At 40.3% G+C, this 25,855-nt stretch overlaps 1 protein-coding gene across 3 annotated transcripts in view; it reads right to left on the bottom strand.

The window, feature by feature from the left end:
• Positions 1-25,855, bottom strand: part of MTUS2 (microtubule associated scaffold protein 2) — a 232,592-nt gene that overhangs the window by 139,804 nt on the left and 66,933 nt on the right. Inside the window, exons 2-4 of one of the 3 annotated variants that reach the window (XM_066175947.1) lie at positions 16,498-19,101; positions 10,266-10,506; positions 645-851 (exon numbers count right to left, since the gene is read on the bottom strand). In XM_066175947.1, the coding sequence (XP_066032044.1) occupies positions 645-851; positions 10,266-10,506; positions 16,498-18,789 (2,740 nt within the window). In that variant the 5' untranslated portion in view covers positions 18,790-19,101. Of the gene's footprint in view, positions 1-644; positions 852-10,265; positions 10,507-16,497; positions 19,114-25,855 lie in introns of those variants that run through there. The other 2 variants (XM_066175948.1, XM_066175949.1) reach the window with 2 other exon arrangements.

The following is a 25,855-nucleotide window of genomic DNA, read 5'->3' as shown; positions in this document are numbered from 1 at the left end:
GAAAATAGGCTTTGGAATGACATTTCTGCCAAAGGGATAATTCAAAGTCTGGTAGATGTACTACGATACCAGTCCTTATCCCTTTCATATCGCTGGCAGTATTTGCTCAATTTTCTAAACTAAATTTTTTATACTGAATATTAAGAAGCAGAAGAAAAGTAGATGAGAAAGACTATATCTCTTATTTTAAGATAGTATTTGTCCTGGTCTGCATTGGCTGCCATGCACTTGCCAAACACAGTTCACTCTATTTATTTATTATTTTGGCTTGTAAGAAGGGATGTTCCAGGTAAAAACAAAACACAAGAAAGAATGCCTCAGATTCACTCTTAATGGAATTTTCTCTGTATCAGGGAAAAATAACCTCCTCAGGATTCAGGCCCTACTCATCTCTTGCTATTAATATTTTAAATAGTTGTTAGAATTTAATGATTGTTTATTAATATTCAATAATTATTATTAATATTTTTTAAAAACGTCACTGGGCAATCAAGATACCAAACCAAAGTCAGTGGCACAAAAGCGATTAGCAAGTACTACACAGATTTCGTTAGTCCTGAACTATATGGAAACTTCAGTGTGGACAATCCTGGAACACATCTGTTTATTATCCCTCCAGAAAGAAGGGCATTTTTGGGACTTACGGTTAGTTGTCCTGCTCTGGTCACTCTGAGCACTGTCGTTGGACTGGTTGCTGGAGACAGAGGACACACTTGAGCTCCTGACAAAACCAAATGCGGTCAGCTTAGCTGCTGGCAACCGTGAATAACCCGGGGGGCGAAGTCCAGATGGGCAGGGCTTGGGAAGATTTGATTTTGCAGCACTTGGACATGATCCTTTCTTGAGATCAACTGAAAAAAGGAAAAAGAAAGAAATGTTTGTTAAATAAATTAACTGGGAGACACTGAGCATTACCTGTGTCTCCCTGCTACATAAAGGCAGTATTAAGACTGAAGACAAGTTTTAATGGCTGCAGTGACATCCTATTCTTTGCTGCATTGAAAAGACATTTGGCAGAAAAATTACAGGTCACAATCATTTTTAAATGGTGAAACGTGCCAAGTACCCATGGGAAATAACTCAAACTTCCAGCAAAGTAACATAGTTCAACACTGCTACAAATTTCTTTAATGTTATCTTCTTCAATGCTGTATCACTTTCTATTTTTACATTTAGTATGTGCCAATTAAAAAAACTCACTGAGACAAACACACTATGCATAAGTTCCGATTTTGGAAAGTATTGTAGACCAGCAACAATCCTCTTCAAGGACACATGACTTCTTTGTATTTCATCAAAGAAAACACTTCTTTGAAGTTTTTCTTTCAAATTACATTAAAAAAAGATCCCTTTTCTTGCGCCAAGCCGGGGAACAAGGACATGGCCAGTGAAGTCCTACTTTTATAACATACCACTGGCCATTTCCACTGGTGGACTTCTCCTTGCTAAGACACCAGCCCATGTGAGTGACATCCACCAAGTCTCAGACGAGTGCCAGTAGCAGGTTTATGACACCTGAAATTATACCTGAAGTCACCACAACAGTGGTTCAGCTGTGACGTCTGCCTGTGGTTACTAACCACTCATCTGTCTTCAGCTTCTGTCCTAACCTGTACGCTGCTGCTCTTGCTCAGGCAAACTTTTCTAGGCAAATACAGAAAATTTTCAGGATCATCCATGTTCCTCTTTCCCTTCACAGGTCAAAGGTCCATGATCATGGCAGTCTTGCCTTCAAGGTCAAGGACCAAAGATTAGAGTTTGCTTTTGGCAGGAAAGTCTGGATACCAAGTGACTCCAGACCTCAAGTGTACATAAATTTGGATAGAGCTTTTCTTCCTAGATTGGAGAATACCAGATTCCTGTTCCTTGTGGAATCCTGTGCCACAAAAATACATATTTTTTTTACAAAAATATTAACAACAATCTCCAAAACCAGATGCTAGAGTGTTTAATCAAGACCAGTGGGATAGGAGGCAAGGCACCATTAAAAGCTATCAATATATTCTGCTAGACAAGGCCACAAAGTCACCCTTTTTTCCATTCTCATTCAGTGAGCACTATTTGTACACTAGCCTGACACAAACTTCAAAGGAAGAAGTGAACATTCATAATACAAAGAAAAATACAAATTAACTGCACAGTAAGAATATGGTCATATTATTACAGTATTTAATTCTTTTGTAAACTATGTAGGTCACAGCCTTATTAATTTTAATGAAGCATTTCACTTTGAGAAGACTTTAGAGAAAACAAGACTAACTCCTTTGAGCAGAAAAATGTTACAGGGATTTTGAAAGATATTTGTGTACCTCCTCACAATACTAATGCTAAGCTTTGTTTAACATAACTGAGCCTTTCCTTTTGAAACAGAAATAGGTGTAACACCAAGCTAAAAAGTTTTGTTCTCCTATAAAACACATTCCTGTAAAGACGTAAAAAAATGCTCCTTGCTCAATGAACAAAACAATTTATATACTCTAGGCTCTTAAAAATGCATTTTTGTACCTACTTTTCCCAGGTTGAGGCCTTTATTAAGACTCAAGGAGATGGATGTCTGCAGCACTTTTGCCAGCCCAGAGAAGTACATGCTGTGCAGAGTAACCCAAATGAAAAGAATAAATATCTATAATGAGTAAAAAAAGACTGCTAAAATCCCCATTCACTTTTCTGGCACCAGCAGAGGCAATTTTGGACTATGATCCTGAGTGTGGCCTCATTTGGATATTGTGAAGAGGGGCTCAGAAGTAGACATGGGCTCCAGATGCAGGTGAAGGGCAGAGCAGGCACATTAGCACAGAGAAGGGATTAAGTGGTGATGGTCACCATCAGTTTACTGCCAGGTTTGTGCAGTGCTGCTTTGACAGTGGTCTACAACAGCTGATTTGTGGCTAGCTGCAAAGCACCCAGACTTCTTCCAAAGCCAAGACTTCTTCCCTACCCACTGCAAAATATTGCATGTGCTGCATCAGTGACAGGACCAAGCCCAGGCAGACTCCAGATCTGAAGCCAAGACAAGTGCTCATGGTAAGCAGCTGCAGGTGCAAGGAACCTGCCCAGCTCAGAGGCAGAAGGGGCTGTCTCTCATGGGTTTTACAGGTTTCCAAAAAAGGCACCTGGACTACATAACCTGAGACTTCTTTTTCTTGATCACCTCTGAAAATTGAGGTGGAGAGAGAGATGTCTCCATTTTACAGCAACAAACTATAAATATCACACACTTCCTGCAACAAAATAGGGGAAATTCCACTGGCGCAGTGGGATAAAGTTAGAAATGGCTTTATTCAAAAAGCATTTCAAATGTGCTTGGCCTAGGGCAGTGTGGCTCACCTGAGACTCCCAGGTCCCCAGCTCAGCCACAGGGATGCCCACATCAAGTCCCCAGACTGACTGTTCTCTGCAGTCTGTGACGAAGCACCACGAGTGTCACTGAAGAATTTCCTTAAAACCAAAAGGGTTTTGGTGACAAACTGCCCAACCATCTTTACCTTTTCTTCCAAGTCCTTCTTCCAGACTTGGGCAGAGGATTCAGTGGGTTTTTTTCTCATAGTTTTTTGTGTGTTTCTAGTTTATAACTTCAATTCAAATTCCCCCTGAACTAACAATATTTTGCATCTTGAACTCATCATCACCCTTAAATTATTTTTTTACTTCTCCTCTTTGTAATCTCGTTCTTCTGTACCATGAAGACCTGGGGACAGGACATTATCCTCATTAGGGATGCATTCAAATCTTTAAAGCTAAGTAATTTTGTGTATTCTTTCTCATTAAAATACATGAGACATCAGCCTATTGTATGTATTTTCTGTTCTAAACATTATCAAGTTTTCTCATGCATGTTTTTTGCTTTATTTCTGTTCCTTAAAAGTATAGAAGTACTCTTGCAAACAAGGTCTGGAGTTCAAAACAAAAGTTATTTTAATGAGCGCCTTTTATTTTAATAAAAATCTGCCAAAACAAGCTGCAAAATCTTTCTAGTTGTCACACTGCCTGAAGCTAATTATAGAATTAAGTATTGTTGTCTGTATGCACACAAGTGATTTTCTATGACACTTCAAGCTGTTCCCATCCAGAAACATAAAAATATTTTGAGTTACAGACTGATTGACACAAACTAGATGTGCCTGGGGACACTTAATAAAAGTCTGAACTTCACTTCTTATGTGTCCCACTGCACAAGAATTGCATCTTGGTGCACGGGTAAAAAGCAACTTTCATGTAACTTCTCAGTGAAATTTGAAATATGTTTTAGCTGAAATGAATGAAAAATTAAAGAAATTAGTTATACAGATATGGTCTTATGAAAAAGAGTAGCAGTTCAAGACTTTAAAACTCCATAATTCAGGGATCTTTGGCAAGTCTTTGTTATCTGGTCATAAGGCTTTTTGGTTTTCTTTGCTTTCCCTTTTTTTTGAATTTTTTTTAGCAGCATTTCTGTTGAAACTTTAATCATTAGATGTCATTTTCTCTCACTTACTGATGATTTGAATATCATTATTCTCATTTCGTATCAGGAAATCTGGGGTAAAGAACTTACCTCCAATGTCACTGCATCAGTCAGAGATAATACAAGCTGAGTTAACCCAGCTCAGTGTTAACCCAAACATTGCCATCTTTGCAGATTAGAAACAAATCACAAAGCTGAGAAATCTCTTCTGCTGCCACTACCTTTGTGGTTTCCCTGTATAGACATAACAACTTCTCTCTGAACAAGAACTGAGGAAAGGGGCTTTTAAACAGAGGCTTTCATGATCTACACCTAAACAGCAGTGAGCAGACTGGGTCCAGCTGTCCTTATGGTCTCTCATCCAAATACTGTCAAGCCTGGGACAGTACAATTCCAAAGGCCAAACAGTTGTCACTGCTGAACATTGACTAATTTCTGATGGGTCAGTCCACCATCATAGGGCAGTAAATGCTCACCTCCTCACGATTCAGATTTAAAAGCACCAAAAAACTGCTCTGTGCCTTCCCAGCTCCCAGGCAAACCAAGGCTGGTTAGCACATTCTCAACACCCCAAGAACTTGTCATCTCACAATTCATTCAAGCTGCAAATGTCCACGTTCGCATGGCAGCTAATGTGAAAAGCACGGCATCCCTCAAAAACTTGCAGCACAGAAATCATCCCTGCATGAGTCTCACTCATTGCATTTTCCACTGGCAGCCCAGAGCAGCCAGAACACCTCCCTGCACTGCAGCTGCACCTCAGCTGTCCAGCTGCTGCTCACTGGCTGCTCAGAAGGGCTGTGGGTGTCCAGTCACAGACAACACTTGGCTCTCACCAGGAAGGAGGCAAGGTAGGAAGTATTTGCCTGCTTCTCCACCCAGATTGCTCCACATACTGTTCTTATGAATGACAACTTGCTACAACTGTCAAATAGACAACCCTTCTAATATAATGGGGTTTGGTTCCTTGAAGACACAGTAACTGGAGCAGAGAGGTGGCAGATGGTGTTGTCTCAAGTAAGATGACAAGGTTCTTACAAAAATTCACGAGGAAATGTGTGCATTCCTTTGAATTCCATTTTTTTTTTAATGAAATACAGTCAGATTGCTCTCTCAAAGAAAACAGAGTGTCAATTGAAAACTCTGCAGGTTAGTAGAAGACAGAGAACATTTTCCTCTTTAAACTATTCCCTTGCCCCTCTTTCATCAAACAGTTGAGAAGCTTGCCAATTCAAACCCAAATACCTCAGACTGCAAGTACAGACAGAGCTGGAGTAGCAGTAAGGCAACATTTCAGGAAGTAGCCTCGAAACCTCTTTTCTATCATTAAATCATGTTCAATTAATGGGTCATTATTAGGTTGTCTATTCCTGAGAATAAACATGAAAATAAAGCTTTCCTGCAGGGAGAAAGCCGTAGACATATTGTGGCATTTGAGATTAAATACATTATACATTTGCAAAGACACAAATAAATGCATATATCTGTGTCTGTCTGAGGAATAAGAAATATTGCAGTCCGGATTTATGGGTAAGTTCTATCTTCAATGAAAGTTGACTTGTTTAGAAATGAGAGGAGCAACTAGACCCTCAGGACTGACAAGTTTAATGCACAGAGATGAGATAAAGAAGTAACATTTCATTAACTCACTCTTTGAGAAAAAAATACCCTAAACACTACTGAAAAATGTAGAATTAAGTTAAATTAATGAGCATAATTAAAGTGAAGTTTTAACGATGAGATCTCTGTTGCACTTTTCAAAATCAAACATTAATTCCATCAAAATAATCAGCTAATGAATGCAAATCCTAACACACTTGCTTCAAGAAGTCTTTATAACCAAGGAAAACATATTAATATTTTACATGTTATAGACACAGTATGCCTCAATGCTTGTTTTGAATTACAACTTTCCCACAGAAAGAGCAGAGTCTATTTACAAAAAAGAAACAAATATTAAGCTTTCAGAGACTCTATGGCACCTATATCATAATTCAATGGCTTCCTATTTTACCTACTTTGCAGAACTCTTTTTCTTATAGTCAGACTGCTTGTCTGACCCACCTGAGCAAAGCACCACCAAAGGAGCAGTACTGCTTAATAAGGCATTTGCAGCCAATGCCACCACATGTCCTATATCCTACTGATGTAGAAGGATCACTGGACCAACCACACTTTAGCATCACACTTAGAGATCACACTTGAGGGAGCACTCATCATTACTTTACTTTCTACTTGGCATAACGTAAAACTAACAAAACCCTTAATGCACTTATAATACTTGCAGTCCATCACAGGAGTTCAGGGATTTAATTATCAATTACTTCAGAGTCAGTTTTATGAGGATTAGTATTATACATGGGCCAAACCACTCAGCTTATCAGTGCTGCTTAACCAGACTGCTACATTATGAACGGTATGGCAAAGGGGAATAAAATCCTCATTATGAGGCACTGCTGCTGTCCTCGATACTGTGCCACAGCGATTTCAGTTCAAAAGCCTCCGCGGTACCGCACACTTTGTCATGGGATAGCAATTGGCTAGATCCTTGTTTCCATTACCTCAGGGCAGGACTGATATCTCTAGGATTGGAAACTGGATTAAAAGCTCAGGATCAGGCTGCAAGAGATGCTGATTAGCAATCTTGAAGGCAGGCCTGGTATCCCTGACAGAAAAATACCCCTTAATGCCTAGATGCTTTTGCTGAAGTTACCCAAGCTCTCACACCCCACAACACCCATGAGCAAGTCTTGCTGGCTCTGCATCTCACATGCTGACCATATGTTCACGCATGTCATTTGATCATGTTTGCAAATATGACTCTATCAAAGCTGTGTTTAATCCTGTTTTTCTAACAGTGCAACAGAACCAGTGATGCAGATCAAATATACCGCAAATAATGCTACAGCTAACAGACAAATTAAGGGAAAATGGTTGGAGATGGTGTTGGGCACCTTAACACAGATGGCTAAAAGGTGTCTGGCCCTACTGTGAGCCCCTCTAATTAACATCCCAAAAGCTCTGGCATGCCAGGGGTTGCTGTCCCATCCATCCCCTCCATGGCAACCAGCAACCCATCTGTGGTCTGCTTATGTGCTCTACTGTGGATGCAGGTACAGCAATCAGTTTACTGATGTCTCTGCACTCCCATACCAGTCTTGTCCTATCTTCTGTCACCTCAGCCTCTTTCATGAGCAATTCATTCTTCTTAAAAGGAAGTATTAAAGACAAAAAGTCTGGTAAGCTGACCTGTGAAGCTATACACTGCTGAGAGAAAGATTAAGTCATTTGAGGCATACAAGGAAAAAGGCTTTAGTCAAGAAAAAGGTGATTATAAGAAAATCGTGAATGGATAACTGGGAAATAAAATACCAAAAATAAATGATGTAAAGAAACCAACATAAGATTTCAGAAGTACATGAAAGATAAGAGGAGGTATTGAACCAAAGGAGAGCAATGAAAAGTACTTTGCAACAGAATAAAGTATTGCAGAAAAATTAAACACATTCTTCATCTTGCAAGGAAAATGGAAGGTGAGATGCCAGAAGTGAAAACAATGTGTCCTGGGGTGGACAGTGAAAAACTGGAGACATTAGCAACCTCTCCAGAACAAGTCTCATGTAACTTCAAATCCATAAAAACAGTCAGAGCCCAAAGACCAGATGAAACACACTTTGGGGTCCTGAAAGAGATGACAGATTATTGGACTACCAGGAGTTATCTTTAATACCCTTTCTGACACAGCAAGGCATCAATAGACTGGAGAGAAACAAGTAAAACAACAGCTGTAGGAAGGAAATTATGGAGAACCATGAATTAAATTTGACCTCCAAAGCAAACAAGGTCCAAAAAATAATCAGTGATTTAAAAAAATTAAAGATGTTAAAAATAACAAAAAAACCCACTTTTGAGAAATATGAAAATGTTAAGAAATACAACTTCAATGGAATAGAATCACAGTAACACCTTGTGCAATTTACTTACGTATACTTCTCATGTACTGGCATTTTTAGAGGCTGTACTACAGACACAAAATGGGACTGATGACCTGATCCTGTTTAGATTTTAGAATGTCACATAACATAGGAAGACAGTAAATGAATACATGCAAGACAAGCTCCTGTATGGAATAAAAGTGGCTAAGGAAAATCATGTCTGCTAGCAACAATGATGAAGGATAATGTGGATGATGGATGGGTGATGGATGAATAAAAATGAAGGCCGTGTTCATTTCTGAGCATCAGAAAAAAAAAAAAAGTTTATTTGGTAATAGGTCCTGTTTGCATTTTCTCTCGTATCTATCTCCCAAATTGGTTCCTGTAACACAAGGGCTTACGCTACTCATACCCTGAACTCACAGCCTCTTGCAGTTTCATTTAAATGGAAATTATGATCCAATTACCTGTATTCCCATGTTCAGTGCTGACTAAACTCAAGTCACAGGGCTGAAACGTTTTTTACAACCCAGCCTGCAATCTTGGGGTGTCTCAGAAATCACATACAGCTGAGTTTGGTCAGCTTCTGCTAATGGCATCAGCACAGATAAACTCCAGATGCAGGGTCAGATAATAAAGGATACTAGCAAGAGGCACTGTATTACAGAGAACCTTGATTTTTCTGATAAATCCCAAATCCTGTCAACCTGTATTACTGACTGAGGCTATCTTCTCAGGGTAAAGTCAAGATGCCCTGGTGTATTTCCGTTCTAAATTTTTCTAAATTTCTCCTGCTTCTTAGTATGGAGAAATGGATGCTAGGGAGAGACGGTAATAATTTTCAAATACCTGCGAAGAGGAAAAGACTCCACAACTATTCCAGATGAAAGAGGAAGCAAACTGTAACAAAGGGGGTTAGGCAAAATACTAGGGAACATTTTTAACTCAAAAACAGGTAATGCATTGGAGCAGTCCTGCTTTTGGAGGCTCGGAGATCTCATATTGAAGGCTTTTATAAATAGTTTTTCACAAAAAGGTTAAGTAAGCATACATCAGAAGGAATCCCATCCTGGGGCAAGAGGAGGGATCATATGACCTTAAGTCATTAATTAACTTTAGCCCTTATGGCTATTTTTTAAATAGGCTGTTCTAGGCTGTGAAACAGCTGCTACACTCCACTCTGTCAATGACTGATTTTTAGTTGTCTCTGAACTTACTCCTGTTGAAATGGGCATTTTTTAAACCTCCATGCTTTTCCAGGCTACTAAGGAGCGTCCTGTAGAAGTAATTACTGTCTCTTTCTTGTGACATTGTACACTTCTCCTTCCAGCTCTTCTTGTGCTTTTCTCTCCCCTGTAATTCTGCTCAGGGTCATGCTGAGCTGGGCAGTAGCTAGGAAGAGAAAGGTATTAGAAGTGTTGTCTCCAAAGAGGTGTACACCAGGCCTTCAGAGAATCAAGATCTCTGTCTTTGAACATTTGAACACTGCCAAGGTTTTCAGAGCACAACATGGTGGGGAATGTCAAATCCTGACTGAACGGTGGTGTCTTCACGATGGAAGTAAATGTCCCATTACATTCCCCAGAATAAAACCAAAGATTTTTCAGGCATTTACAAGGTAGAGGAAGATAAAAAGATGAAAAATGAGAATTATTATTGAAAACTATTCCCTTTCTTTGGCAATGACCTGCTAAACAACCTTTGCACAAGTCCCAGACTCCCTAGTCAGCCTAATTGCAGAATAAAAAGACACAACTCAAAGAGTGCTGTTGGAGCTTTGTAGTATCAGGTCAAAATGTTGCTCATTTTTTGATTTTTCTGTCTTTAAAAAAAGTATCTTATTGGTGACTACAGTAAAGGGAAAGAAAAGGAAGTTAATACTTTACCTGAAGCATCAGGATGGTAGAGGCTGGGAGCACCTGTTATTTCTCCTTGCTGATGGAGACAACTCCCTGAGGACCTTTGACTTGCAATGAGAATCCTGCTCTTGGCAGAGGGCAACCTGGACACTGCACCCAGCCCTAACTGTGGCTTCAGGATCATGGCAGATCGATAAAAGCTTGGTGGCACCTCATAGTGACTGTACGGTGGAGGGCAAAATTCGTCTTTCGCAGGCCCTTCCCCAACCTGCAGAAAAACCATTAACACAGATATTACACAATAAATCAGTGAACCCAGACGATATGGAGCTCCAAATTTCTTGTAAAGGCTGAATTTCCCTCCATGTGAATCTGGTCTTCAGAGCACTGCAAACTTCTAAAAAGTTATGCCATTACTATATGAATGGCACTTCAAAAATTGGCATATTACACTCTCAATATGCAACTACACACAAATAAAGAATTGATGCCTTCCCCAAAAGAAAATGGACAAATGGAAGACCTTCAATTAATAAAAATAAGGGTACTGTTAAGTCATGAAAGGTTATATTATTTACAGAGGTAGATAGACTAAGAGAGTGTGTAAGTGGAATTTTTATTAGAAGCTATTTAAAATATTCTTGCCCAATTCTGGGAGAAGTTGGTTTTAACTTAGATAGCTAAAAATAAAGCTGGAGGTGTTTTAGGTACATTTTACCAGAGAAATTGTACTGCCAAATAATTTCTGTGAGAAAAAAACAGAACAAAACAGTAGGTTCACATTGCAAAATGTTCATTGTAATCTGTGCTCCTCTAGTTCCTGGAAAGAGAGCTGGTTGTGGACATGAGCACACTTCTCTAACTTATGCTTTCAGAGGCTTGTTGAATATTCCAAAGCACCACTATAAAATCCATCTGCCCATGGAAATTGGAGAAAAAAAAAACCCTATCAGAAATACAAATGTGAAACATTTACTATTTATCACAAATAGATGCTGCTTTGTTAAAATCAGTGACAAATCTCTGTATTTTAATGGGAATTTACTGTAAGAACAGCAGAATAAGTCCCAAGCTGGAAGTATTTCCAGCTCATAGCTAGCTCAGAGCACTGAACTTGCACTCAAGGAATGACCTGCTTCCATGATTCAGCCCTTGCATCTTTGTGCATTCAAACTGGGCTCTGGCTCCCACGTTCCTGTGTTGCTTCACGACTCAGGACAAGAGTGCAGAGTTTCCATCTCTCACATTTGCAAAGAACTGTTTGCTCTTCTGAGTACAGTTCAGCTTCTTTACCATTTTCTTACAAAATGCAATATCATCATAATCTAGAAAGGACCTATGAATATTTTTTCAGTCAACCCATTTAGGCCATGAGAAAAGAAAAAAAAAAGCATAGGAAATAGGAAATCTGAACTAAATTTGTTTAAAAATTAATCAAAAAAATGCCACAGGCTACCTAGGAAGAAATATAACTGCCAATTAATTAACTCTGCTGTAAGTTATGATGCATATAATATGCCAAATCAATTTCTATTTAGCAATTATAAGCATTAGAATATGCACTTCAACATTGGCTATAAAAGCTTTGATCCTACCTTCTTCAAGAGCTTTAATCCTAATTTAGCAAATCTTTAATATGCTAAAAGACAAAACTGGCCTAAAACTATGAAATATAGAACATTTGAGGCTTTTGCACAGGAACTGGGAGGGCAGATGAAACAAACATTGAGCTTTTTAGTTTTGCCCTATATTTCTTCCTCTGTTTGCAGTCCTATTTCCTGCCATTAGATCTTTCTCTTTCCTTTTTTATTATACTCCCATGACCTATCTTAAGTTAGGATGCAGTTTTTTGCTGTATAACATGAATGATTCTGTAGGCTTGGACTGACGATGTCTGGCTTCTTACTTTCAGCTTCTAGATATGAGATGATTTTTCTGGATAAGCCTCAGTTATCTTCTCTCTCCCTGATAAATTTATTTCTATCAGATTACACTATGCATACCATCATTTCATATTTAAAAGACAGTTAAACACCAGTGCCAAGTATTTCAGTATAAGGAGAAGAGAAAATCTTTTCATATAGAAAATAAGCATTTTTTATAAACTGGGTCAATTTATTCAAATCTTCTCTCACCCCATTTCTTTTTCTTTATTAACAGTATGCTAGGAATAACAGAGAAAAGCAACAAACATGGACACAAAACCAATCAATCACAAGCATAAAACCTCTTCTCAAGCTGAGAGAAGTGACTTAGAAAAGAATCATTTAGATTGGAAAAGACCCTTAAGATAATCAAGTCCAGCTGAATTTGCCCAAATATCTTTCAAGAATTAGATGCTAGTTTTTGAAGATCCCAGTTTCAGAGGACACAAACATGTTATGAAGATACACTTTTTTTCCCCCTTTCTATTTAACTGTTAATTCATGAAGTGTGAAATTCAACTGGTCTCAATAGAACTATACAAAATTATTGCCATTTTAAAGCTCTTCAGAAAGGTATGGATTAATATGATCTCTGTTAGCACCCTGTACTAGATTTTTGTATGAGGGACTTCTAGGGAAATAATCTGTTGTAGCCTGTCCACCAAGGAGGTCAGCCCAGAGTTTTCTTCTGTGGGGCTGTCTGCTCAATACCCATACACCCATGAATTAGTTAGAATGAGCCAGAAAAGTCTGCAACAAATACTTTGAGCCTGCAGGAATTTCCACAGGCTGGGTATTCCTGAGCAGAGCCAGCAGCATGGCCAGCAGATAGGGATGCCCAACACTTTCCTTTCATGTTACTTTGTTTATAACATCATCAAACATTAATGCCTCGAGGAAGAATTTGCTTATCAAGTGCCTGCTTCAGGCAACTCTTTGGGAAAAGAGATGGCAACATCAGTTCAGGCAGTGCAAACAACAGGATCAAAGGGAGAAAGTTTTGGTTTGACTATATATAAAATAACTCCCCTAACTCCTTTTGACCTCAGCAGGCTTTTTTGTTTTACCAGACTGTAGTCTGTCCTCTCTGGAGCACAGTGATGCCTGTGCTGGGGAACAGACCCAAAGTGGTGGTTGAATGGGGCCAGCACAGTCTTGGTGAGGCAGGCAGGAGAGCTGGATCAGCAGACCTCCTTACAGATCCTCACCAGATCTGGGCTCTTGGCAGGAGCCATAAAATAGTGAATAAATTAGTCAGTGACCACTTCTGACAGCGCACAGACTGTACCTGTACGGGTAAACTCTCAGTCTGCAGACCAGGCTGATTGATGCCGGTCCTTGGGAGCAGCCTCTGGGTGAGCATGCTCTGGCAGACCTGGATCCTGAGCTGGGGAACATGCTCCCAGTCCAGCAGTACAGACAATCTTTCCTGAGCCTTGGAGGCCCTCTCATTTCACTGTTCAATTCACTAGGACAGATAGAGCCTTTGGGTCCCTGTAACTTGATTTGCCCTGTAACTTCCCACAGAGGCAACTGGGAGAACAAAGAGCCCACAAACACCTGCTGGCGCTGACTAGAAGAGGGTGAGCTCCACAATGAGATGGGGAGCCCATGTTGGGATGAAAGATGTGGATAACAGTAACCTGCCCTGGAAAAGAACTGGTTTTCCTAAGCATTTTGCATTTCATCTTGAGAGGTTTTCTTTTCTTTTTTTTTTTTTTTTCTTTTTTGATGAAGATGGGCATGAAAGATCTAACTGCCAATCTTCTGAAAAAAAGCACTAGGGGAGCTGCCAATTCCACAGGCAAGGCTGCCCATTCAGCCTTAGCTCAATTCTGCTATGAACCCAAACCCTCAGCAGAGCCAGAATGCCTTTGTGCTGGAGCTGGGATTTTTGTCTGAGCTGCCCTGAGTGGGCTTTGGTACAAGCAGCTCAAGAAGCCCTGCAGGCTTCCCACTGCACAGAGCCAGCCCTCAAGTCTTTCTCATAGAATTCTCCGGGCCTTTTCTCGGAGACTCCTGTCCAAAATGGCACCTTCCTATTCTTCTGCGCCTGGCACCCAGAGGAGTATTTAATTTTTCCTACCACTTCCCTGAATGATGCTTAGAGATTACTGGTTTGACTCTTAACCACTATTAACACTATCATAGCTATATAAGGAGCTACAGAATGCTAATCAAAGCTCTCCAAAGACAATACTGGATCTGTGAAATACGTCAAACTGGGATGTTTTCCTCTAACCAAGACAGTGGTCATCATGCCAGAGTCTCCTTGTCTCCAAAACCTGTGAGTCTTCCACACTCTCCCTTCAGCTCAGTGATTTTGATCTATTTCAATGCATCCTAATTGGTTTCTTTTGGATTACACATCACTTATCTGCTACCAACCCATACTGTGAACAGCTGCTCCTTTAAGCATCTGTTCACCTTCATTGATTGACCATTTTCCTTTCTCTTGATCCACACTGAGCCAATTCAGCCCCCTTTGTATTCCTCCAGCTGGCAGGACAGCCAGGTTATTGCTTTTAAGGTGGCAGACCAAGAAAGCAGATTCCACCTTCTGTTGTCAGCTCCCGACTCCTGGGCTAATGCAAACTTGTAATGCAAACTGTAGGTTGATTTTTCTTTTCCGCCTCTTCCCCAGTCAGTCCAGCTTTTCTGAAGAAGCAGCTTGCTTGGGTTCAGGTATTCCCTTGTTGAAATACCTACCAAAAGTCATATTTCTTGGAGGAATAGGGGAAGATGCTTTGTAACCTCTCCAGCCCATAAGTGTCCTACTTCTAACCCTAGTCTAGAGAAAATCATGCTGCAGACTTGCCACAACCCAAGTCCTTCTCATGCTAAAAAGAGTCCTCAGCAGTGCGCAGAAATCTGTCCTTTGTCTGCTGATCTTGCTTGATTATAAGAACCCAAACTCTCACAGAAACCTGTGGTCTTCAGAGGGTCATACCACCTACAAACAGTCAAACAGCCAGGGCACAGTCTGAGTCATTTTGGCTTTCATTCCATTGCCATGCATTAAACAGTAATAACCTAGAAATTTCCCCTTTCCTTACAAGGCGATTGTGAAGATATACTAATAATGGCTAGAATAGACAATCTCCGAAAGACTTCAGTAATTCTTTCTCTGGACATAAAATATAAGGGACAGAGCTGAAAATTGAAGTGAAAGGAAAAAGGACAGCAAACACTGTTCTTTCTGTGTTTGTGATGAGAAATAATTATAATCTTTGCTCACTTCAGTAGGTTTCTGGTTAATATGCCATAAGGACCAATCTACACTCATACACAGTATCTTAATTTGGGTATTTGCCAGGTTTTGACTGCCAACACTGTGGCTACTTTTTTTATTTCAGTGCTGTTCCTTGGATCTACATCATACATATGTAGAATGAGGTAGGGAGTAAAATAGCCTTAACAACACCACAGACACAGAGCAAAAAAACATATCCTTTTACAAAAAGACTAGTTCAAATAAAATCACCTGTGTCATCTTCAGTGTTTATATGAAAAGCTTGGTTGTTGAACTACCACAGGTCCCAAGCAGTGGATGCAAGAGCACATGACAGACACAGCTTGCTCTTCCCATCCTTTCTCCACTTACCAAGCAAGCTCATCCCTCCTCCACTGTGCTCATCTCCCAGCAGGGATTTTGGGAACCCAAGGCTCCTGCCCAGTTTAGCAAGGCAGAAACACAGTGAGATATCTGGAGCCAGAGTTATCTAGAGGGATTTGCATCATATTTTGGCTGCTCAGAATGGGTTTCCGGGGAAAAGAAGAAATATTTTCTGACGTGCAGGTCAGTGTAAGAAACAGATTAAAATGAGTCAAAAGTAAATCTTCTTTTGTATTATATGTATAATCCAAAAAGAGCTCTGATAGTCCCTGGGTTTCCCACACAGCTAAACAGAATGGAATTAGTTTAGACCTCTAGTGCTCTGTCTATAAAAACCTGCCAAATTTCCCATTAGGAAGGAAAAGTCTGCATGGGCAAATTACTATAATTTCCCAAAGCTATTCTCTGGGAAGAAAAAAAAAAAATTACTCAATTCAGCATGTCTTTTTCTTTTTAAACATCCCTATTTATAATACTAGCAGGTGACCCATTTGCTGCAAAATACTGGAATAGCACAATGACAATGTCCAGTAACAGCTAAGATATCACAACCAGGTCAGTACCAGAAAGAGTTGAGTAAGTTTATTCCTAATGATCACACATTGTTTTAGGATTTATTTCTTTTTTGAGGTTTGAGAACAAACTTCTGGCAGCAGCAAACAAGGAAATGATCACCACTTGGCACACAAAAGCAGCTGTCTCAGCTGCAGAAACTTACCTCCTGCAGAAACTTCTCATTCATCGGAGTGAAGTGATGACCTGGGGGCCTAATTCCTGACACTACTAGTCCAGAACCAAAGAGTCTTGGTTTCTGGAGGTCAGGTTTAAATTTGTCATACAGGATGCCGGCGGGCTTCACCTCCGCTCCATTGGACGCCTTCTGCTCCGCAGGGATGGGCACACCGCAGGCAGGGCCCTCGAAGGGCAGCCCTGCCGGCGCGAACAAAGGGTCCAGCTGCTCTATGGAACGAGGGTTCCTCCTAATGTACGTGATGATTTTAGGTCTCACAGGTTTGGGCCGAGGGATGGCAGGTTTTATCTCAACGCCTTCTTCCAGCTTTTCGCTGCAGTCACTGTCCGCACCAGCCTTATCTGTGAGGGAGCCCTTGGGGTGGACCAGGATAGGTTTTGGGATGGCGCTGCTGCAAGCAGTCTTGATAGGCACTTTAGGGGATATGTTTAACAACTGTGTGCTGTCAGTGGGAGGTAGGACTGAGGAGGGTGACAATTTGTCATCATGAAGTGCATAAAGGTCCTTCAAATCACTGTTTGACAGCGTGGGCTGACCATTAACATCCGGTGTTGCCACCGGGCGCACAGGAGTTGGGACACATAAAAAGACATCCGCCTTTGCTGGAATGTTACAGCTCTCTGGTGCTTCCTCTGGAGGATGTTTCTGTGCACTAGCTGTTTCTTTACTTGAAGCCGAAACATTGGAGGTTTCCACATCACTGCTGTTACTGTCAGGTTGTGGGTTTGACACTGTCTCTGCACTGCACACTCTGTGATGCTCTGAGGGATCAGAAGCAGGTACAGCAGCATCATCAGTGCTTTCTTTGACTAGCATTAGTTTATTCTCATTAACTTTCAAGGGTTTGCTGTCAGGTCGATTAATATCATGTATAGGAGATATCTGTTCACACACTGTTTCAGTGCAACCTGTGTCAACCTCATGCAAATTTTTGGTTTTTCTCGGTGTCACTTTGATGCTGGATTTGCTACTGCAGGTGAGTGGAAATATTGTTTCCATTTCCTCATCAGTAAAATATTCCTCATCAGCCTGGCTGGTTGCCCTGCTGTCAATGTCATTGCTTCCTCTCCTTTCCCCACTGGTGGTGATGTTATCATTTTGCAACTTATCATCAGGATGAGTTACTACCTGGCTTGACAATGGGTCCTCTACTCTATTGCAGGTGTCTTGAAAATGGGATACTTGAAATTTTGACGTGTCAGACCCAGAGCTTTTCTGTTCCTGCACTGCTGTATTTTCAGCTCTTGGACACCCCAGGAACTCTACCAGCATAATCCTCTCTATCTTTTGTGGACATGTATTTTTATGTTGTAGAGATGGTGCAGTCCTAAGCTCCAGTTTTTTACTTTTATCACCCTGACCTAATTGTGCTTCTGATTTACTAGCAATCTCATTGAGCTTAACAGATGAATGTTGAGAATGAGAAGTATGCAGTGTGCTTTCAATGCTAACATTTGGTACATTTTCTGCTTTACTTGTTTTCTTGTTCCCTGAGGTAGATGGTTTGGAATAAAATACAGTATTTTCCTCTGAGGTATTGTCAAGTGGATGAAACACCATCCCAAGAAAATGATCTGTGGATGTTTTTTGGGATTTCTCTGTACTTCCCATCAACTGGTGAGACCTGTCAATGGAGTCCAATGATGCAGAAAGCAGACGTTTACACGACACGCGGCCAACACCATCTTTTGCAAATGTTTCGGGCTGAGGAGAAAATTTACTTGGTCTTCCCAAAGAAAGCCTTTTAATTCTCTCCACCTCCACAGTTCTGGACATTTTTCCCTTAGGAAAGTTCTGGGTGAAGTCAACATCACCTTTGGAGACAACCTCCAGGTTGGCATCATTTGTGCTACTTTTTAAATTGGACAGACTTTGTCCTCGGCTAATCCTGATATGCCTTGATATGTCCTTAGCTTCACTGCTCCTACAATCTTTCCCCATTTCCCTGCTTGTGGTGGAGGGCAGCTTACTTTCCTGTACACTGGTGTGACAGGTTCGAGATTCTTTGAAGGTCAGAAGTTTATTTTGCTCTGTAGGCAGATGAGTCACTTTCTCAGTTCCTCCAGAGTATATATTCCCACTCTCATCTGTCAGATCATGTTTCTTAACATCCCTGTCAGTGGTTCTAACTTTCGTTACAATTTGGTTGGCATTGGTATCCCCAACATTCACTAGGCTTTCATTATTGTTTCTTATTTCACTGTGGTTGTCCTGAAGCTGGGAATAACATGACTTGTTTGGAATTAGTGGAGCACTCATTTTGAAGCTTCAGGTGACTGCTGGTTTTGGGGGGTTTTTTGGCAGTTCTAATTAATGATAAGGTGTTTTCCCCTATCAGATTAACTTTTATGCATGCTTCAGTTATATATTTAAATTAGAACTGATGAGTAGAAAATTCATCATCAGAAGGCTTGAAGTCTCTCCTCAGAGTCACATTTTTCTGCTGCTCAGTTGTCTCTTCTGCAGCTTCTGGACCTAGGAAATCTTTATGACGTGCTGTAGAGAGGTTCAACAAAAGCAAAATAGATCTGCCAAGTTCCCTCTGAATGAGAGCCAGTTAATCCAGCCAACCTAAGGGGAAAAAAAAAACCCAAACACAAATAAAACAAAAAACCCAGACAACATAACACTGATGTCAGGAATCATGGTAACTAAATCAAAGTTAAAATCAACAGCACTCCCAGGTGCAACCCCAGGACAGAGTGTTTTCAAACACTTTAAATACTGTTTCAATCACAGCTTTGCTCCCAGCAAAGGTTCTTAGTGTAGCACAGATCTCCGACTCGAGAAGTTGCACAGCAAAAACTGTCCTGGTTAGTGGAGTGGTTTTTACTGTTTTTAAGACACATAGGTTTACAACTGGAAATAGGCAAAAAGAGCCAGGTGAGGGTGAGGTCCAGTCTTGAGGGTCTAACATTTGTATATTGCTTCAATAATTATTACACCAAGAGTGGCTGCTGAAGCATTTAAAGGATCACTGTATAGATTATCCATAAATAATAAAATTTCAGGTCCATAGAAGTTATTTATGGGTTTCTGTCCTTGCCCTGTAGAAATCACTGCCATTCTTGTGCTGACACCCCATCCCTTTAGACATTTCTTAGCCAGATCTATAGATTCCAAGAAAGCAAAAGCTATGGCTGGAGGCCTGCAAAGAAAAAAACCTATTTTTTTCTGAGACAGATGAATGTGTGTATTTTTAAATATAGAGGATTATACACCAATTCCAATACAGTACATCTCCTTTTGGTTCCCTCACACATGTGGCTTTGGGAGCCCAGATTTTGTCCTCTATCACCTCCAACAAGATAAAGGTGATATTTCTGTCTATTCCATGCCAAAATTACTCTGAGATGTTTCCTGTACCCTATGTGTTCATACCCTTCATCATAAAGAAACATGGACACTGGAAATTGGAACATGCTCCACAGTTCCCAGAAGCTGGAATTCAAAGCACTAGTGATACTCTTAGCTGGGTTTCTAGCCAGGGGCTCACAGGGGCACTAATCAGAAGTGCTGAATAAGTCCCATGCTCTGTCTACAGTATCTGGGTGCCAGTCTGGGTCCCTGTGCTCACTGAAAGTGTGTAGAGAGGCTGAGCTGGTGTGCTTCAGAGACCAGACCAAGCACTTAGGCTTGAGGTTGCTGGTACAAATTTATTAACATGAAGGTCATGAGAGACCTGGCCCCTCTGAAACTCTGGGTACTGCTCAACCTCAGTGCACTGCCAGTGGAGACTAACCCCTTAAAGCTGACAGCGATGGACTCTGTGCACCCAACATGCCAATTTATCTCTTCTTGTGACATCCAGTCTCAGATTAGGGATGTCAAAGACTTGAAGAACCCACCACATTCTTACAGTTAACATCCATACAATTACCCAAAGATTTTTTTTTTTTTTTTTTTTTTTGCATAATATTGCCTGGTTAACTTTGTAACGTGTTTTATGACTACCATTACAAAAACAACAATGAATAATGGTTCTCTGATTGTAAATACAAGGTTCCATTCTGCTATAGAACATACAGGACTCAAATTAATATAAAAATGTAATCTATTTTCCTGTTAAGGAGTACAAACTTTGGAGCTTGGTTCAGTCAATGAGTTGAACATTTACATATTGTGATAGGCCCATTTGGAAGTAAGAAACATGGTTTTGAGTTACATTTGGGACCTTAGATTTGATCATTCTTCTGTAAATAGCTGCTATTTTAGAAGCTTTGGCTTCGATTTTCTGCAAGATAGTTTATTTTAAATGGCACTGTCCGGGCTCAACTTCACTATGCTCTTTGGAGTCAGTGAGATGAAAAGACTCAGCTGTGTCTGGGTTCTGCCGGCTCTTCCTCTATTTTTTATTAGTCATCTCTCTTGACTGATGTTGGCTGACATACACACATCTGAAGTCACTCCCTGCTGTGGAGGAATGCTCTAAGATGAGAGGGATATGAACCTCCTAACTCTTCAGACACCCTCCTCAGCATAGAAGGGAGTAAGAGGAGTCTCAAGCCCAACAAAGACAACACTACATCACTTAGCAGCGTATCACTAGGGACTCTGGACAAGAAACAAGACTGCCATCTCAAAGACTGCACTTGGTACATGTAAGGATTTATATGGATAAAATTTTCTTGATACTGTTAAATGTGAAAATATCCCCTCTGAACCACTGAGAGTAGAAAATGAAGTCATAGCTCCACATCACAGCATCTTGGCAGGATGTAATAATCGTATTTATGAAAAAAAAAAAACCCAAAACAAAAACCCTTTAAAAAGTGATGTGAACATACTAGACAGCAGAACAAAATTATATCCACCAGACTATGTTCAGCTATGAATCCCACAAGGAGAAGTTGAAGGAGCCAGAAACACAATTAAATACTTCTGTTTAACTCCAGCGGTATCAGGTTCCTTCTAAGATGTCTATCCCTTATGAGACTCTATTTTAAACCTGAGTCCATTTAATGATGATCTAGGAAAGAAGCCTACAAGAGTTTCTTCCCATCAGATATTGCAGTTCCTCTGCTACGCTCCAAGTTACATTTGGCCAGAAGGTCTCACCCTAACCTCTGGATACATCAGGAAGAGGGAGAAGCTGTGCTGGATGCTTTTTGCTCCAGGACAGAGACTGCACCAGCAGAGCTCAAGTTTGTAAAATAAAACTGGCTGGAAAAAGAAAGCAGCAGCTCACTTCTGAATAGCAACAGCAGTGCTTTTTTCGGTTAAACAAGCAGTGTAGAAATATTGTTATCCTCAGTAGGAATTGAAAAAAGAAAAATGTGTAAGAATTCCACACTATTGGTTATTTGTTCTGCTTTCAATTTGCCACAAAAATAGAACAGTAATAATTATGAGATATGGAAAGGAATTATCAAAACATGTAGACAAATAAAAATGGAAATAAAGAAATAAAACCTGAAACATGTTGAGAATTTTGCTTCCTCTATAAACATTTCCTAATGCAGGCTGTTACAGCTGCTGACCCATCCCAGTACTGAAAGTCTAAAAGCAGAATATTTACAGCAAGATACACTGAAAATATCTGGGTGTTCTGGTAACTCTGCACATGGCTTAGACTGATTGCTCTTTCAGTGCAATGTGTATGAGAAGCACCTGAACACTTCATTAACCATCTGCCATCAAACTGATGCCTCTTGCTACTATCATAAAACAAAACAAAACAAAAAACCAAACAACAAAAAACAATGAGTTTGCAAATTGCTGGGGCAGAGCCAGTAGCCTGGGAAAGGTCAGCCATGGGCCGCATCCCCATGAGCTGCCCACTCCTGCAAGGTAAATGCTCTCAACACAATGGGGTAGTGGGTTCTGCTGCCCAAGAAACAGGATTACACAGGCAGGATGTCCACCTGGAGAAGAGAGGGCTTTAGGTAGACACCCCATTGCAGCCTTTTAGTACTTAAAGGGATCTTATAAAAAGGAGGGAGAATGACTTTTTACATCAGCAGATATTCATAGGACAAGGAGAAATAGTTTTAAAACTAAAAGAAGAGAGATTTAGATCAGATATTAGGAAGAAATTCTTTACTGTGAGAGTGGTGAGGCACTGGAATAGGTTGCCCAGAGAAGTTGTGGATGCTTCATCCTTGGAAGTATGAAAGGCCAGGTTGGACAGGGCTTCAAACACCCTGATTTAGTGGAAAGTGTTCCTGCCCATGGCAGGAGGTTGGGACTAGAAAATCTTTAACGCCCTATTCAACCCAAACCACTCTATGATTCTATGATACATGGGGAGAACCTGTGTACCAGCCCACCTGGCAATGACTCAGAGAGGAGTCAGGAGGTCTGATAAGGTGTTTGTCCTCATAGAGAGCAGCTACGACTGCTTGATCACAACTCAGTTCAAAGCACAAAGTGAGACTCTCCAGCCATTTCCCTCAGAGGCTATCATGATCACGAGCTCCAAGTTCTTAAACTCCCGGAGTATCCTGGACTGAGGCACAAACTCAGCTCTACTGCCCTCTGCACAAGCATCACACATCCAAAGGATGAGAGTCTCAGATGGATTGCAACACCCAAATAAACTCCTACAGAAAAAGACCCTCAGGAAGAGATCTTGGTCCACGAGAAAGACACTCCTGTTGTCTGACCAGTGCAGTGATGCAGGGAGACGGATGGAAGCAGATGAGGGATATATATGTATGAGGTGGGAAACAGATGCAGTTTTTACAGTTTCTACAGAAAACTGGTATGAACAGATGCCTCTTGATAGGCACAGTCGTCCCAAGAAATGCCACTGAGGAGAACTGGCAAACCAGGCAGAGCCTGGCTGAGGTCTTCTCTGGGAGACAAGATACCACCACATCCAATGCCAGCACTGCACAGTGCCAAGAGCTGAGCCCACAGATGAAAAAAATACGGTGCTGGATTGAAAGGAAGTGGGAATATCTTCTTGGGAAGCCCAAATCTTCATGAAGAACTATTTCTAATGGTGACAAAAGCTGAGAGACGATACTAGGATATTAAAAAAAAAAAGTCAATAAACGTTTTGGAGTGAGTAACATACAATTGGAATTAATTAAAAGTCGTGGAAAAGTGCTCATCCAGGCATGTGATTGAATTTTGTTATGTGATTTGAATTTTGTTAATGTGATTTGGAAGGGTGAGAACTAAGATTTGGATACAGTCCCCGACAGCTTCTATTCATAACGAAGCAGACACAGCTGTTTGAGGAAATTACAGCATAATCTCATCTCTGGCAGATCCTGTGGAATCATTGCTGTCTATCATGAAGAGGACAGTCCTTCAGAGACACAACTTTCTGCCTGACAAGCAATTAGAACATAGGCAGAGAAGAGATGACAGAGCAAATGTTAAATTTTTACACACTGGAAAGTGGCAGGAAGGCAGTTCTGATTCAAAAGTAAAACTGAAATTATTTGAAGATATTAAAAGCTTTTGTAGAGTGCAGCTCTGTAGCATTTCCAGAATAGCAGTGTTTTAGTGTGCTTAATGTCTCTATAGTCAATAAATTTTAATTGTTTCATTATTTACATGATTGCACATTTTATACCTTTATAGGTATAATTATAAAACCTGATCATAGAACAGCTTATGGTTTCATAGGCCACAGCAATTTTTTTCTGTTCTACTTTAATTTTTATTCAATAATAAAACAGATCTCATTTTATCCAAATCATTAATAAATTTATGCTGGTCTATGAAATCAATTTTATAAAAAATATTATGAACAAAACAGACTTTAAACATTTGCCATATTTAGGTTCAAAATTTTCTAAATCAAACATTTGCATTTTCAGTTCCAAATAATATTTCAAGATCAAATTTACTTCATCTTGCCAAGGTTTTCAAATGGCAAATCAGCTGACACAGAAAGGTTACTTCCCCTACCCAAATTAGTATTTTTATTTTCCTAAGTGACAGGGTGATAACAAGCCCAGTGGAGAACTCCTGGTTCTTGCTTTCACTAGACTTAGGATGAGCCATTTCTTTTCGGCTCTCTTCACTGTATTTCCAGAGAGATTTTTGGTTCAAGCCTTCAGTAATACAATTTCCTTATACAACACACCTGGGAGATCCCTTGGAAGCTGCACCACTTCCAGTTTGTTGGAAATCACCACCACATGCAACACTCCTGAAAGCACAGCCAAAGGTAAAGGTGCTAAAGCAAGATTGTCCCCTGACCTTCCCAAAGGAGAGGAGGGGGCAGCGCCTAAAACAACAGGACTGAAAAATAAGCTGCCAGCATGACACCCCAGCCCTGGAAATCACTGTAGCAACTGGCAGTATCATGGTGTGTAATTGGCTTGCAAGTGCAACTTTCCTTTCTCAATAAACTGAAAAAAAAAAAAAAACCCCAAAAAAACCAAACCATATGAGATGTTCCATGTTAGAAACATTTATATGTATCCTGAATTGCCTGTGTATGGCAACTGGAGGACAACACAGCGGATGGAGCACAGGGAATGAATGCACTGCTTCTCCTTTGGCTAAATACTCCTCACAGGCACTGGAGTGTTTTATCTCACAGGCCCTACTGAGGATGGGAAATAACCATGACCACATGCTCCTGGCTAAAGGAACCTGCGTTTTCATGGTCTCCCTGGGGAACAGACCCACAATTTTTCCTGCCATGGCAGGGACAATGCAAGAGCAGAAATTTTTGTACAGCTTTGTAATTTATCTCCAGTTACACTGTGGGGATCAGTATGTCTTCAATGCAAACTCATCAAAACCCTTCCCTGATAATGTATATCATTTTCTTTTTGTAAGAAACTTGTAAATGCATGAGTTTGATGTTTTGGGTTTTTTTGTCAAAACTGCATTTTGTAATATAATACTCTAATAATTTATTACCTGTGAGGGCTGAATTCCCAAAGTACATTATATGGAAAGTATCCTGCTGACTGCTATTTCAAAGGAGTACAAGATATGGGATTAAAGATCCTCATTATCAAAACTGACAAATTATTTTCATTATTAACATCAATCAAGTCTCCATCAGGAATAAGCCTGAATAGTTGTTTTTCAAGACTTCTTAATTTTCACATTTCTACTTGCTTTCAAATATTCACAGTTGGATAAGACAACATATAAGCAATCCTATTAATGAGTTATCCCCCAAAAGGCAGAAGTCTCTGTCTTAGCAATAGCAACCAGGAGGCTGATTGATAACCACAGCAACTAACCTTTGAACAAATGTCTGATTTTATTTTAATTCCAGATAAGCACACCTGGCTAAAGGTCTAGGAACAGCTCATACTTTCTGGGACACAATGCTGTTTAATTTGAGGATTTGGAAGAAAAACAAACAGCAGAACCTCAGGAAAGCCACTGTGAAGATGGCATC

Source organism: Chamaea fasciata, unplaced genomic scaffold (assembly GCF_029207755.1).
Source record: "Chamaea fasciata isolate MVZ Bird 193981 ecotype frontalis unplaced genomic scaffold, bChaFas1.0.hap1 SCAF_2, whole genome shotgun sequence".
Taxonomy (NCBI): Eukaryota; Metazoa; Chordata; class Aves; order Passeriformes; family Sylviidae; genus Chamaea; species Chamaea fasciata.
The sequence above is the reverse complement of the archived record's forward strand: the minus strand, read 5'-3'. Positions and strand labels throughout refer to the sequence as shown.